Source organism: Stomoxys calcitrans, chromosome 2 (assembly GCF_963082655.1).
Source record: "Stomoxys calcitrans chromosome 2, idStoCalc2.1, whole genome shotgun sequence".
Classification (NCBI taxonomy): Eukaryota; Metazoa; Arthropoda; class Insecta; order Diptera; family Muscidae; genus Stomoxys; species Stomoxys calcitrans.
In genome coordinates this window covers 100,082,144-100,098,332 of record NC_081553.1, presented here as the reverse complement: position 1 = coordinate 100,098,332, position 16,189 = coordinate 100,082,144, and the positions used below count along the sequence as shown (strand labels likewise).

Sequence of the window (16,189 nt, the reverse complement as noted above, 5' to 3'; positions counted from 1 at the left end):
TTGAATGTTTATGTATGCTACATGGCAATAATAAAAACATTCCTCAAGTATTCTGTAGTTTTGAATTCGTTATATGTTGTTATGTCAATGTTAACATGACTTTATCTACTTATCTATGGATGCGAAAGTAGTGTCACATTGAAATTTTAACCTCGAAATGGTATTGCCTACATTTAATATGTCATTATATTGGATACCTAAGCATTATTAGTCTCGTTGAGAGCCTTTTCTAAAAAATGAAAACAACAATAAACAAATAACAAATGTCTACTTACATATGTACCCTTGTTGCAAGTACGCGTGAGTGAGTAATGCATTGATTTAACGCAAAACGTGTGCATGCCTACATACAAATAAACATGTGGTTTTTCCTCTCCTATTAACACGAAGTACTCTTACCAAACAATTCAATTCAAATGAAAGCAAAGTAAAAAAAAATAAACGACAACAAGAAAACAACGCATTTTTATTGTGACAAACGCTGTCACGTTGACTGGTCATGGCACGTTTTCGTTATTTTTCATATACCTAGGTAGTTATTTTTAATTTGTGGTTTTCTTACTGTTCCCTCTTTGTGTTCAACACTTGGGCTCCAATTATGGAAAAGTTTAAAGTACCAAATGTGTTGTCACATTTTCTGAAGGAAATTTCGATATGGGGCTCTAAAGCCACACTTGATTTTTTGTATGAAATGTTAAGTTGTGTGTTAAAAACTCACACCTACCATGGTAGACGAGCCCCTAATATTACCCATATTTACCCAACTATTGCTGGATTGCCAGTTAGGTTGAGTTGGATACTAAGTAAAGGCTCTGATAAGGATCCTTGACGTTGTAGCTTTTGGTGTAATATTTTATGCGAACGATGTTATATGTGAGTCGAGCCAGGGACTACCACAAAAAACATGGTGTGGCTATAATCACCACACAGGAGAAGTTTAGCTGGGAGCTACCGAGGGCGTCCACAGGAAGCGGATAGTGGTGGGATGCTTCTTAACTTCGATTGTGCGGAAAATGTTGCTAAACATCAATTAAATTTTATGAAATCTCACAATGTTTCCAACAGTGTTACAAATTTGTTTAATTGTAACTAAACTTTTTATTTAGCGTGTAAAGCGTTGTTTTGGTGGAAAAAAGTTGTATGTTGACATCATTGTTTCCATATGATGAAGGTTGAGCATTGAACTGTAGTTGGATTTTTTAAGCACCGTCCACCAGGCCACAGACCATATAGCATTATAGGTCTGACAACTGCATTATATACCCAGTGCATGGCACGCGGTTTAAGTCCCCAACTTCTGGCAAGAGTTTCCGTTCTTTCCTTTTCCAAAAGGTTGGAGTTGGAGTTCAATTTCCTGCCCAACAAACCACCCAGATAGTGTGTGCTTTCAGTAAATGGAACATTCTCTCCTCCCAAGGAGACAGGTGCCATTGTAGGAAACTTGATCTCCTGCTGAAAAGAACAACTTCTGTCTTGCACAGATTTACACCTAGACCACGTCGCTGTTGCACGTAGAGCTTCCTGAAGTATATCTCTTAGAGTGCTGGGAAACTTCCCTAACCGCAATAGCTACGACCACTTTTACAGCTTCCAGAAACAATAATATATTGTTAATGCCTACATTCCAAAGTATAGGAGACAGTACACTTCCTTGAGATGTTCCTCTGCTGACCCATATTTTTAGATCTACAGATCACAGGCCTGTCGTAATGCATCTTTAAGTAAGTAAGTTATTAATGAACTTTCTTACGATAGTGTTGATGATGGAGAAAGTAAAGAATATTGTGGTGGTGCTGATATCAGGGGCGATGAGGAGTTCTCCAAGAGCAGTACTGAATCCGCATTCTTTATCTGAGACCTTTGCACTTGTACATAGAGGGCGCTGCGGATTTCGGCCATTCGTTTGTTCTGCGGTAGGCCGATGGCGTGGGACAACTACATGGCATTGGCGTTGCCGGACTGATCTTTCTTAGACGGCGACTTGGAGTTTGTCTTCTCGGAGAGGTAGCTTTGGGTTTCTCTGGTCTCTCTATATACACGGATTAGTCCAATTTGAATAAGGGGTCTGGAGCAGATGTTTTCTGTTGGCAGCATCGACTCTTAGCTAAATACTGAGTTGAGTACCTATGATACTCGTTATGTCAAGGGGAGTTATTGGCGCATTAAAATAAGGAATGACCTTAACTTTCACCCGGCGATCGGTCCTATGACCCGGTACGTGCTTGCTCACCTATGAAGATAGCAGAGGATCGCTATCTCGAAATACAAAAATGTGGATATCTTGACATAAGTGGGGCCACGAAAACCACACCAAATACGGGAGATGATTTTGAACTTTAGCATCATAGAAATAAGCAGGACTTGCGTATAAGAGACTTAAATAGGTGGCGTATGAATTATAGTCAGACTCGCCATTGTCGAATAATCGAGTTGACGACGTAGATGCAGGAATGGATCAGAGAAATTCTAGTACAATTGTGAACTGGTACCTATTGCTAAACCGATGGCTCGAAGCTTGGTTCAGCCTGCCGAATAGCAACGGTTCCTCAATGCCGAGTAGAATTAAATGACTATGCACAGGAAACTAAACTGGGAACATCCATTCATGCGCGGAAAAGATTCATAAGTGTTGCACAGTATGCAGAAGAGCCATATGCTTCAACGTGTTTTGTACCACATCTGGACAAAATAAAAATAAATGTCTGAAACTTACTTTTCAATCTTAGCCAGCCATATATAATTACACAAAAAAATATATTGTACATAATGTAAAAGAAAAAAAAAGCAGTTCATCATCGAGCAGCCATAGAAGGTCTTCTCATAAAGTAAAAGAGAGCGAGTAGTAGATTATAAATTTCAGCCATGGCAAATTTGGAAAGACCTTCAATGAGTAACGTCTAATAAAGTCTCAGCAAAAGGGTACCATGAACCGTTAAAAAAAGACATTTTGAAAATGGCAAACATTTGCACCGTTTTTTTAATATTTTAAATATTTTCTCTTGCCGAAAATGAACCAGTGCATTTATAAACGTCTTGAATCAATTGTTTTTTTTAACATAAAATGTCTCAAGCCTTTGGTCAACAATTCACTTTGTTGCTGGCAGTGTATGGTGATGATGTTTGAGCATCCTCAAGTAAATAATCACTTGTCACTTGTACAGATACTCATTCAATATTTTTTTTGCTATCTAAGTGACATTTACTTATTACTACTGTCAATTTTGTTAACCCCACAAATGTCAAAAAGGGGGGCGTTTAAACAAAATAATTGTGTCATCCCCTTGAGATAACCAGTAAATGTCCAATGTGAACGGATAGGAAATAGCGCAGTCGTTTTTAAATTTACTCTTGGTCAAAGATTACGGAGTGTATATACATATGTACATATTTATGTATGTACACTTGTTTTGATTAATACCAAATTGGAACAACAGATTCACTGCTACTACGTTTTTAATAATAAAAGGCTAATTGTTAATGTTTTTGGTAAACATTTCATAAAATGTAAGTCGCAGTATTTAACAAAATTTTCCAATATAATAAAGCTAGAACCATCTAGATACATAGATGGTATATAAATTTGATATGACGTCGTTTCAAAATCCAAATTTAGTGGGGAATATATTTTTTAAGGCTTAGGTTATAGTGGCAAGGCCTGGTTATGCTCTCGTAAATGTAGTGTAAATGTAGAACAAATGTATCGTAAATGTAAAGTGAAAATTATGCTTTTTACAAAACGTAGCACTTAACATTTCAAATAAAACTATTAAAAAAAAAAAAAAACATTTGAAGGTAAGGGAGGATCTGACGTTGAGAACTTCAGGCAAAGTTCAAGGGCACAACATGCATACCTTAAGGGCAGGTCGAAGAGATTGCCCTCCACGCAGCGATGCTAGAAGTCGAGGCGGCTCTCTAACTAAAGAAATACGCGATCGCGATCTTCCTGAATATTGAGAGGGCATTAAATATCGAGAAGATGGGTCGACAGCCACCGCTCTAAGCCGCACGGGGATCCAGCCGAGTTTCTCCCTGTGGACGGACTGTATGCTACGTGACAACACTATCAACGCGGACTTTGGAGATAGTGTGGTCAGAATACGGATGATAATGGGAACGCCCCAAGGATGTGTATTCTCGCCGATTCTCTAAAAAATAGTGAAAATAGTGTTAGAATGATCGCATATGCGGACGACGTCGTACTACTGAAACGAACAAAGTTGTGTCGAAAATCAGCGACATCATGGAAAGATCACTGTTGAGATGGACTACAACAAAATTGAGGATGGTAGAACTGGTCATTTTAACTCGGAGATATGATTTACAAAATCAAGCAGGAAAATCATCTTTTTCTTCCTTCTTTGTTAAAAAAAACTAAGGCTACTTAATCCATTATTTTAATAAATACCAGATAACTGTCCTTATGTTTCACGAAAGCTGTTGTATATCTGTTTTTTTTTTTTTTCTTTTTTTTTACCACTGGCAATAAACTTATATTGACTTTAGTCTTGAACAAAAGAAATTTACTGTACTGCCACAAAAATGCAATTGATCTCCTCAACTAAATGTAACTACCACCTCACCTGAGACAACGGTATCTTCATAAAAAATCTGAGGAATGTGTCTGCAGACATTGGGTATTAGTGAACAAAATGTGTATGTGTGTGTGACATTGGTAACACACACATACACAAGTGTCATCAATGAGAAGGTTTCCATGTTTTGAACAACATAGAAATAGTGCTCGTCAGCGTTGCAAAATCTCCAATGACAACAATGGCTTTGTTCACCATTAATTGAATGTCTGTCGCTCTCCATATGATTGGTAACACCCTACCTCAGTAAAAATCAGGAATCCCCAACCTTTTTTCGTCGATTACTATTTTAGATAATATTGGGTTGCCCAAAAAGTAATTGCGGATTTTTCATATAGTCGGCGTTGACAAATTTTTTCACAGCTTGTGACTCTGTAATTGCATTCTTTCTTCTGTCAGTTATCAGCTGTTACTTTTAGCTTGCTTTAGAAAAAAAGTGTAAAAAAATTTATTTGATTAAAGTTCATTCTAAGTTTTATTAAAAATGCATTTACTTTCTTTTAAAAAATCCGCAATTACTTTTTGGGCAACCCATAGATTTCTTTTAAAAAATCCGCAATTACTTTTTGGGCAACCCATAGATTTTAGAACAAAAAAACTTGTTGATTTCAATCAGTAGGACATTCCCTCACGACTTATGGAAAAATTATAATAAAATTGTTATTTTTTCATTGTTATTTGTCTAGTTTTTCAACCAAGTAATCGGGAAAAACATGGGGTTTCAACGGTGGAAAACGCACATAGTTCCAGCTATTAAGCTGGATTTACATACTACGCGCAGCACTTATGCGCGCTTAAGCAATCAAATGCACCCTCATGCGTTCTTTGGGTAGAGTTACATACCTTGTGCCATTGACTTCACACGAATATCTAAAAATCGGCATATTTATGCCATTTTTAAATTAATTTCAATGGGAATTGTCAACAAAATCTCTAACTTAAGGACAGGATTCACCAATAGAAGGTTGGATCACTTCTGCCGATTGAGAATGTCATCATATAGGAGAAAACGTAAACAAAGAATGAATGTAAAAAGAGAACAAGAAGACATTCTAAATGTCAAGTACTGCCAAAAATTAAAATAATTGCATATCGACCGTTCGTCGGCTTAACCTTCTTCAGTGAATCCTGACCTATGGATTGCAAATCTTTTTGAACGCTTAAGCAATCAAATGCACCCTCATGCGTTCTTTGGGTAGAGTTACATACCTTGTGCCATTGACTTCACACGAATTTCTAAAAATCGGCATATTTATGCCATTTTTAAATTAATTTCAATGGGAATTGTCAACAAAATCTCTAACTTAAGGACAGGATTCACCAATAGAAGGTTGGATCACTTCTGCCGATTGAGAATGTCATCATATAGGAGAAAACGTAAACAAAGAATGAATGTAAAAAGAGAACAAGAAGACATTCTAAATGTCAAGTACTGCCAAAAATTAAAATAATTGCATATCGACCGTTCGTCGGCTTAACCTTCTTCAGTGAATCCTGACCTATGGACTGCAAATCTTTTTGAACAGTAAAAATACTCAAATCATATATTTTCCGCTCTGAAACACGTGCAAAGATCAGAGTTGGTTTAATTATTCCGTCAGATGAATGCGTGATTTGTTGTATTTTAATTATTATTTTAATTTTTTTGACATGCACTCATAAGTACGCATAAGTGCTGCGCGGGGTATGTAACTCTACCTTTAGGTGCGCATATGTATACAAACACATATATATTTCTTCCCCATATATAACCGTTATTGTCACATTTCGACTAAAGAATTCTGTCCTAATTCGAATAACCCGCTCTCTCTAAACACAGCTGAGAATTATCTATACGATGTTTTTTTTTTTTTTTTTGTAGATTATGAGATGATGTGGCAGACATTGCGTAAAGATTTGCACATCCCCCAGTAAGCATGAAGTATTGTCCGTAACTGCGGATTATAAAAATCGGCAATTCCAATAATTGTTATCATATTTTTTCGTTTTTTTACCACCGTGCCTCTTTGTGAATAAATATGCAATGAAACGAAATAGAAATATAGTCTTATCAATGGCGCAGTAGCATTGTATTGCAATTTGCTGTTGTGGGTTTTTTTTTTGTTTATTTTGGTTTCTGTTTTGGCATATTTGCCTTTGTTGCTTGTTTTCGCTTTGGCTCGTATAGCGTATCACATTGAATCGTTTGCGCTCAATAACAACATTGACTCCCTTGGCGCGCTCGAATTTCTCTTTGTTGCAAGTATGTATTTGTTTTTTTCGCAATTCAACACATTTTGTGTGGTTTGGTCTACCTTTTCACTTTTGTTGTGATGATACTTTTCCAATTTCGAAGACTTATGTTCATAGACCTTTTTATCTGCATATTTTCCACGGGTGTACCCGAACCCTTGCCAGCTGGAGGAATAGTCAGTCGGACAATGGTTGACGGAATTGAACTTAGAACAGAATCAACCACCTGTTTGTTAACAGCCAAGCGTCGGCGACGGCGCCGTTATTCATTCATACAGCGTTATCATTTTTATTTAGTCTGGCTGCAAAACTACTTATAAATGCATACATGCATAGATACGTATCAATATACATATATAGATACGAGGTATGTGTTTATGTTTGCATTTTATTTTATTTGTTTTGATTTTCAGTCTAGGGTTTTTAATTGTGTCACACGTTTTGTCTTTCTTCGAAGAGTCCAAATGAGTATTACTCATCATTTTTATTGGAACCTGCAGGGGATTTTTTTTAGTTGATTGTCATAGGGAAGTGATCTGATCTTTTCGATACAACATATTGTGTACAACAATCGATGAGGTGATATTTTCCCTATGTAATGCACAGCATAGACAATAGATTCTTATAGATGATCTTTTCCTCTCCCAAATAATTGTTTTTAGGTGCAACGATTAGAAATCTGACCTTTTCTTTTGTTTTTTTCATAAGAGTCATCTCAAGAGAGAAGAAAAAGGAAATAAGTAAACATAAAAACTATTACAAACACAAGCAAATTATTAAGAAGTAATAGCGTGCTAAGTTCGACCGGGCCAAATCTTATATGCCCTCCACCATGTATCGCATTTGTCAAGTTCTTTGAATGGCTTTTTTTAATGTATACATATATATGAGCTACATCAAGTTATTGACCGATATGGCTGTTAGGTTAGGTTGAAAAGAGGGTGCAGATATAAATCCGCTCATACCACTATGGACATACACCTAAGCCACTAATCGGCTTGTTGTGCGCTCAAAAAACTATGAAGTAACCTCTAAAAACGAAAATTTTCAGTAAGGAATTCCGTGATACTAAGAAAATCCTTAATTGTTTTCAATACCACTCCCCCTAAATTGGTTCATGTCTGGTATTGTGTGCCGGTATATGTTAGACGCGAAAGCCGGGCAGTGACAAAGGAAATGCTCTCATCATCTTCCCCGCATGACTTACACATGCTATCACTTGCCGCACCGATTTTACATAAGTGAGCTCGTAGACCTATGTGTCCCGTTATGATATCAATAGCTATACTGACCTCCTTCTTGCTTCCTTTTAGTAATAGCTTCGTCTTCTCACGATCTGGATCCCCTCATAGGATTTTCGCCGTCCTACCAACCGTTTCGCTGTTCGTTCCACAATGTTGCTGCGCATTCGTCGCCCACAACCTTAACTCGGACGGCGTCGAGCCGAAAGGCTTCGGGTAAACATCTGGCAGTCCTCTGGCCTTCACCGCCAAATCGTCTGCCCTTTCATTTCCGCTTACTCCGTTATGGCCCGGCACCCACACGATGCGGATTTTGCCATCCTCAGAGAAGTCGTTAATCTCCTTCTTATATTCAAAAACTGTTCGTGACCGTCCTGGTTGTTATTGTCATTATGGCCTGTTTACTGCTCGTAAAGATTTTCATACTCGACGTCCTCGCGTTAGCACCACACCACTTCACGCATTCCGTGATAGCCCGGATCTCTGCCTGCAAGACCGTATTATGGTCAGGCAGTCTAAAACAGATCTCAGTCCCTGGGTTCTCAATGTAAACTCCCAGGCCCACTATGTCCTCTAGCTTTGATCCATCCGTGTAACATGATCTTCCAGATGGCAATAACATGGTTCCGTCAATCCAAGACTGTGCCGATGGCAGCAGTGCCTCGCACTCGACATCAAGTTTCATCTCAGGTATCCGATCGGAAACCCCTGCCTTTTCTTCCAGGTTTCCTATCGTTGCCTCGATTTTACCGCGATGGTATGAGCTGCTCCCATCCTCAATACATTCACCCATTGCTTTAAGTCTCATAGCCGCAGTGGCTGCCTCACACTTAATCTGTATGTCAATAGGTCGGATATCTAGAATAGTCTCCACTGCCCTTGTGGGCGTGGTCCTCATCGCTCCGCCTATGCCAAGACAACATGTTCTCTAAACCTGTTGTATGGTCCTTAGTTGGAGTTTTTCTCCATAGCAGTCCACCAGACTACTGTGGCGTAATTAAGTAAACACACTCCTGTAGAGCCAGTGGACTATCCTCGGATTCAGGCTCCATTTCGAGCCTACGGCCCGTCTACATAGTGCCCAACATATGTGAGCCTTCTCAGTACGCTACCGAATGTGACACTTCCAATTCAGTCAGATATCGAAATCGTCTTATTGAGGAAACGTGGTGCGTTAAATTGGCCCACCTTCGTCTTCCTCGTGAACAGGCATATTTCAGTCTTCTCCGGGTTAACATTGAGACCTCTGGGTCTAGCCCAGTCCTATGCCATATGCAAGGCCATTTCGGCCCTTCTGCTTAGCTCGTTCGGTTCCTCACCCCTTAGAAGTATTATAACATCGTCTGCGTAGCAGATGGGTTCAAATCCCATTATGATTTAGCTTGTTTTCCATTGATTTTGTATTTTTTTTTTTTGCTTTTACAAACACTGTTTAGAGTTCTTTTAAGCTTCTTTTTTTGTAGCTTTCTTGTCTTTTCCTACAGTTTTTATGTTCCCCCCAATTTCTGTTTCTCCTCTCTTAGGTGACTCTCAAGAATGAAACAAAAGAAAAATTCAGATTTCTAATCGTTGTTGTTGTAGCCACATTCGTAAGTAGAGGTGGCGATTCTCGTCAAGCTCTTATAGATGAGCAAGCTCGTTGCGGTGCAAAGACCGATCGCCGCGGGAACATGGCGGACATTGGTTATTTAAAGGCGTCAATAACTCACTTTGTCATATCGAGCATCATAGGCACTAAGTATTTGTGCAAGCGCCGGTGACGTCCGGCCTCCCACTGAGACTCTCCGCTCGATACCGCTGATTGTACGCGATTTCCGTTGCAGCTACTCCATATGGAACATTCCACTATCTGCAACCTGTGGAAGCGTCCGGTAGCTCGCAGCTAAGCTTCTTGTGACAGCAATGAGCACCACACAGATCGGACTTCAATTTTCCAGCCTATGTTGGGCTCACAGCTATCCCGTGCCGGGCCTCGAAGGACATCTACATATGAAGTAGATACGATGTCATAGGATGATCGTTCTAGTGCTAGCGACACTAGTAAGGTTGTTCTTATTGTTGTTGTAGAAGTGTGTTGTACACTGTGGCGACACCCCTTGCTGACGAAAGACTCCATTGGGCCAATCTGGTAGCTACAACCGGCTGCCATGGCATGTTGTTATTGTAGCAGTGTGTTGTGTTTTATCTTTCGTCTGCTTGGTTCTGTTGAATTCGGAGGCAAGTAGGTCTGGCTGGGCAGTTAAACAGGTGAAATGTGTCTGAGATCTCATGTCACAATCAAGACACATCCTGCACATTGGCATCAATCTTTGCTTTACAGGAGTTGTGTCGGCTGCATCTGCCGGATCGTAATTGAGCCACTCTGGTTTGCCGGGGGAGGTCAATTTCTTAAGGTGCTATTCTCCGCTTCTGCTACCGTGCCTGCATGCATGTTGTCTAGACCTTGTTGATATGCCGTTTGTAAAGTAAATCCATTAGATAACCAGTCGGTAATCATGTCGCTCTGCAGCAAGCCGTTCGGACTGGGTAATAAAAAGGAGGTGCATTATCATTAAGCGTAAAACTTGTATGGGACAGCACTTATTGATATGGGAGAAGTATCCCCGCTGGTCCTTGTTGATGGACACCCTCTTACTAAAAGCTAATTTCTGCTGTAATCTCATCTCAAATATTTTTGTTCATAAGGAGAGCCGAGGATTGTATTGACGTTTGTCGACCATGTTTTTAATCAAAAGTTTTTCATATGCTTAGTTATTTGAGTTTAAAAAATAAAAGTGCCGACTACTGGTACATGTCGTACTTGGGAGCACTTATATCTTCTCTTTTATTTTCTTAGTTGTACCTATGACTAATTAAAAAAACAAAATCAAACAAAACAAATGTTGTTGTTGGTGTAGTAGTGCGTTGTACATTAAGGCGGCAGCCCTTGCCGATGAAGGACTGCATCGGATCAATCCGCTACAAACTACTGGCTGCCATGGAATTCTACATGAACAAACTTGTTTTTGTTTTGTAATGCCATGCTAACTGAAACGAAATAGTTATTCTTCACATTATTTTAGGTCGGCACCCAAATTATGTTATACTTGTTAAGCCAAAATGGGTTTGTTAATTGTCAAGCTTGTTTTTTTTTTTATTATACCTACATATATACATACAATTAACTAATGTAGGCTTTTTAATGAAAGTTAAAAAAAGCGTGGTGGGTAATGTTTAAATCACCTATAAAGCTGCTGTTTGCTTGCCCACCCAAACAACCGATGTCGTGTTGAAAAAAAGACATCAGCCTTTTACATTTTTTCATACCCACTTAATAAGCTTCGCTTTATGCTTTCATATTTTTATTTGCTTGTTGCTTCTGTATTATTTTTTTTTTTTTGGTCTTGAATCATAATGGAGCAATCTTTACACTCGACAACTGAAACGAGATAGGTATAAACATTTAAAACAAATCGCAAAGATGAAACTCTGCTCCTAAAATTCATTCAATAAAAAGCAACAACAAAACGAAAACCTCGAATCCAATAATAAAACAAAACACACACACACAAAATTGTTGTAGGCGGTTTCGGATTGTTGTATCTTCGCATACGCACACACAAACATGTCTTGAAGCAAGCAAAAAGCAAAGCTAAGCTACAATACTTTATAGTGGTATAATTGAATAACCGACTTTGTATATTTGTCTTACCTAGCCTTGCCAAAACCTTTCCCCACCGCTATGTTTACTCCCTAGTCATCCGCTCGTCATGCTTCATACCATGTGAAGAAATGCAAACCGAAAAGCGTTCACAGCCAAACAACCGTTTCGTCGTCGTCCACACAAATTGATGTCGGATGAAATGACTATTGTCAACAGAGTTGCCAAAGAAAACTGTCAAATGTCACCGTTAAACAGTGGCAAACATTTACTTTCGTATGGCTGGTACTATGTCAGTTTTTTACAGTTGAAAACACATATTTTTCGCGATTACTTTATTAGAACATTACGAAAATCTCAATTATAACATAATACTTTTATTAATATTATCTCATAAATTATGGGGGAGTGTCCCACTGAATAAAATCAGGAAGTTTTTTTTGCTTCAAAACCATTTGTCTAAAAAAGTAATCACTAACAAATTTAGCGAAAATCAAAAATAGTACCATTAGTAGATTAATTTGACAGATTTTCTTTATAGAACTGTCATACAAATCTATTTTAAGGCTTCATTAGGTTTTGTGAATAAGGCCGTTAAAGTTTGCCTAAATTTTCTATACAAACCAGTTTCATTGGAATCTTTAAAATTTTGACCAAAGTACCTACGAGAAATTAAAAATTTCGACAGTATTTTAGATATTAAAAGGGATCCCTAGTAGCGTTCTTGGCTTACTAGTGCGGGGCTCGTCGTTTCGATTCCTATAGGAGCTTAACCCTACTAAGGTAAATTAATTTTAGCATCATATCTTAACAGTAAAATATTAGACTCAAATAAAAATTTGGAAATAAAGCAATCATCTCACGGACCATGTACGACCGGCCCACGCCAAAAGATAAAGTTGCACATTAATCGACTCAAAAGTTCAAATTTGTAGCAAGTGTATAGGAGAGTCACCCCAACTTCTAACGAAATTTTCTAACGCCGATATTTACATTGAGATTAAACTTGAATCGGACAGAACTTTTTGATATATAAGAAGTTGGCCCCTTTTCCTTAATGGAATGATCATGGGAAAAATTGCATTGATATTTACAAAACGTAATGCAGCTTTAAAATATGTTTATTTGACAGTTCTTTAAAGGAAATATTTCCAATAAATCTACTTTAAAGCGGCATTAAGTTTTGTGAATATGGGCATTAAAAAATAAGATTTGCGGCGAAATTTCATGCAGTTAATTATTTTGGAATTTTTTTATGAAAACAGCAGAGGAATTAGACAACCTAAATCCCCACGTCCATTAATATTGGGTTGCCCAAAAAGTAATTGCGAATTTTTTAAAAGAAAGTAAATGCATTTTTAATAAAACTTAGAATGAACTTTAATCAAATATACTTTATTTACACTTTTTTTCTAAAGCAAGCTAAAAGTAACTGCTGATAACTGACAGAAGAAAGAATGCAATTACAGAGTCACAAGCTGTGAAAAAATTTGTCAACGCCGACTATATGAAAAATCCGCAATTACTTTTTGGGCAACCCAATAGAATGTTCTTGGCAAATGTGCAATCCAAATATCAAAAATGTTATGAAATGTCAAGTTGGCAACACTCATCGTTGACAATCTTTACTCACAACACAGCCGTTGGTTGACTAACTCTTTTGTGTGCTCTATTGCAATTTTTGTATAGTATTGCAGATTTTGTATGGTCTTATGTATAAAAACTGTAAATCCGTATACTATTTTTCCATGAAACATTTAATGTAATTTTGTATTTCTTTGTTCTATTTTTCATTGCAGGTTTATTTTTCATAGCCAGCGATACTTAAAAGCGCCCCTCGAAAAAGAGAGTGTGTGAGAGAGAGAAGGAGAACGAAAGAACATTTAAATATTCATTACGGAAATAATTAACATTTAAACGCAACTATTTGTAAGCTAAAATCTTCATAAATTTCACAGTTTCGTGTGGGGAATAGTTTTGATGCCATTGTTGTGTTGTGTGTTGTAGGTGGTGGTGTGTGTCGCCGAGAAACAACAATTGGAATTTCTGTTGCGTGAAATAAGTGAAAGGGGAGACGACAACAACAACAACACACACAAAGCCGCATCTCAATAGACTAGAAGCAACCTACAAATCCATCCATACCACAAAGACTTGAGAAAGCCAAACCATAGCAACTGACTGAATACGAGGTGTTGTAGCCCCTCTGTAGTAGCTAGCAAGACGCATATATTATTTCCATACGACCGACGTATACGGGACATGTCATGTCAGCAAGCATCCAGATTCATAGCAGCGAACAACTCTACCGCCCTCAACGTCAGCAACAATCTCAACGTTACTAACGGTATAACCAGAATTGTAGCAGCAGAAGATCCATATGTGTTCACAGAATCAGTGCCAAATACGCCACCCGTTTTATTTAATGCACAGGTAATGAAAAGATTGTCTTTGAAAGGGGGACTAGGGGTAGACTTTGTGTACTTATAGTACGTTATATGATATTCCAAGTTAGATATTCCAATGAAATTCTAAGCTAGACATTATTTTTGCTTATTCTTTACCTAACCTCCTCCAGAAAAAGCCAATGCGAAAATGTCTTTTTTTATACAAAATGCTGATCAACACCCCCCTTGGCATACTTATAGCCTATTATTTAGTAGATTTCGCCTGTGTACCATATTGCCCAGGGAGCATAGCACACGTAATCTTGAAAATCGATGTTCGGTTAACGAGCACATAGGTAGGCCGCACTAGACATTTATTTGATATTTATTATCCAAAGTATGTGAACTAATCTAGACTTGAAGAGGTCTACCGCTTTGTTGTCACTGGCAAATACAGACGTCTCAGTCACTGTCCGTCATGACAGGTCTGATCGGAAAACACGCCAACAGACTGAAAGTTGTCAGTAAGTCTTTTGCCGAAGCTGTGTGGACGTCGAGGTAGAAGAGACCGTGGAACATCTGCTGTGTGTCAGCTGGGAGATACCGGGGTAGTGTCCACAGCCACAGCTTGCGGATAGTAGGTTCAATTTGCGATTGCAGTCGCGTCGCCCACTCTTGGAAGTTGTATGGAAGTTATATCCAAATTGGAACCCATAGGGTCCATTTGCAATTCCCAACGACCTACGTCAATAAGAAAAATCTGTGCATCGTAATTTCCATAGCGGAACAATAAACCACAATTGTAGTTTCTTCTTTTACTAATGCAGAATACATGCGACTTTTGGCATATATTCTCAATTTTTACTTCATTGGGTATCGAAGTCCATGGATATCTAAAATTCTTTAGAAAGTTATTTTCTGGTTGTATTCTAGATAGTTCTCTTGCTGGGCATTGACATAGGAAATGTCCTGTCCTGTCCAAGATCACACCTGATTATTTGACCTTGTCAGATATCAAAATCGTGTTATTGAGGAAACGTGGTGCGTTAAATGGCCCACCTTCGTCTTCCTCGTGAACAGGCATATTACAATGTTCTCTGAGTTAACATTGAGACCTCTGGGTCTAGCCCAGTTATATGCCATATGCAAGACCCTTTCGGCCCTTCTGCTAAGAAGTATTATTACATCGTCTGCGTAGCAGACGGGTTCAAATCATTCCTCAGTCAGCATCCGTAATAGGTCAATTATGGTGGTCACCCATAGTATAAAATGCCCCCCTGTATCGTTCCTTGTGCCACTTTCTCCCTTATATTTATGTCATGGAACACATAATTTATCCACCTGTTCCTTAGCATATGGTTTATCCAGTCTCTACGGACTGGATCCACCCGGTACTGGTCACACACCGATACACTCATCCAATCCCTGATGAGTGTGTCGGTCCGCACAATGTTAAAAGCCCCTCGATGTCAATGCATACCGCAAGGGTGTACGTTTTGGCTTCGAAGGATTCTTCTATTTTATGCACAACCTCGTGCAGGGCAGTCTCCACCGACGTTCACTTGAACTGGGCATGCTGTTTGTATTTGAACAGTTCACTGGATGTCCTACTTTTTAACAAGGTGCCCAAAAACGTTCCATGGCTTTAAGTAGCAAGGGCGTAAGGCTTATAGGGCTGTAGGCCTTTGTTGTCGCATAACTTACCTTGTCGGGCTTGGGTATAAATACCACCCTTGTCGCCTGCCAGGCTTTTGGAGCATATGCAAGTCCTTGGTACGCTGTGAAAATAGTTGGCAGATGAGGCGCCATATAATCTGCCTCTTTCTGTAGTAACACCGGAAATATTCCATCAGGTCCGGTTGACTTAAATGGTTTGAAGTTCCTCAAGGATTCCTTCACCATAAATTCAGTAATTAAAAATCAAAATTCCGGTGTCTCCGTGAGTCCCGTCGTATCCTGTTGAAAATGGGTTTCCATCTTACCAGAGACAACGGAGGACATGTTGAGACTTAACATGTTCTTTAGTATTCCACGGAGGACATGTTGAGACTTAACATGTTCTACGTTGTCTCACCTCCCACTCCCATGTCGTCTACT

At 38.7% G+C, this 16,189-nt stretch overlaps 1 protein-coding gene across 2 annotated transcripts in view; it reads left to right on the top strand.

Annotated features, from left to right (window-relative positions):
- Window positions 1-16,189, top strand: part of LOC106093528 (uncharacterized) — a 66,738-nt gene that overhangs the window by 34,681 nt on the left and 15,868 nt on the right. Inside the window, exons 2-3 of one of the 2 annotated variants that reach the window (XM_013260594.2) lie at window positions 13,505-13,634; window positions 13,713-14,138. In XM_013260594.2, the coding sequence (XP_013116048.2) occupies window positions 13,968-14,138 (171 nt within the window). In that variant the 5' untranslated portion in view covers window positions 13,505-13,634; window positions 13,713-13,967. Of the gene's footprint in view, window positions 1-13,504; window positions 14,139-16,189 lie in introns of both variants that reach the window. The other variant, XM_013260601.2, reaches the window with a different exon arrangement.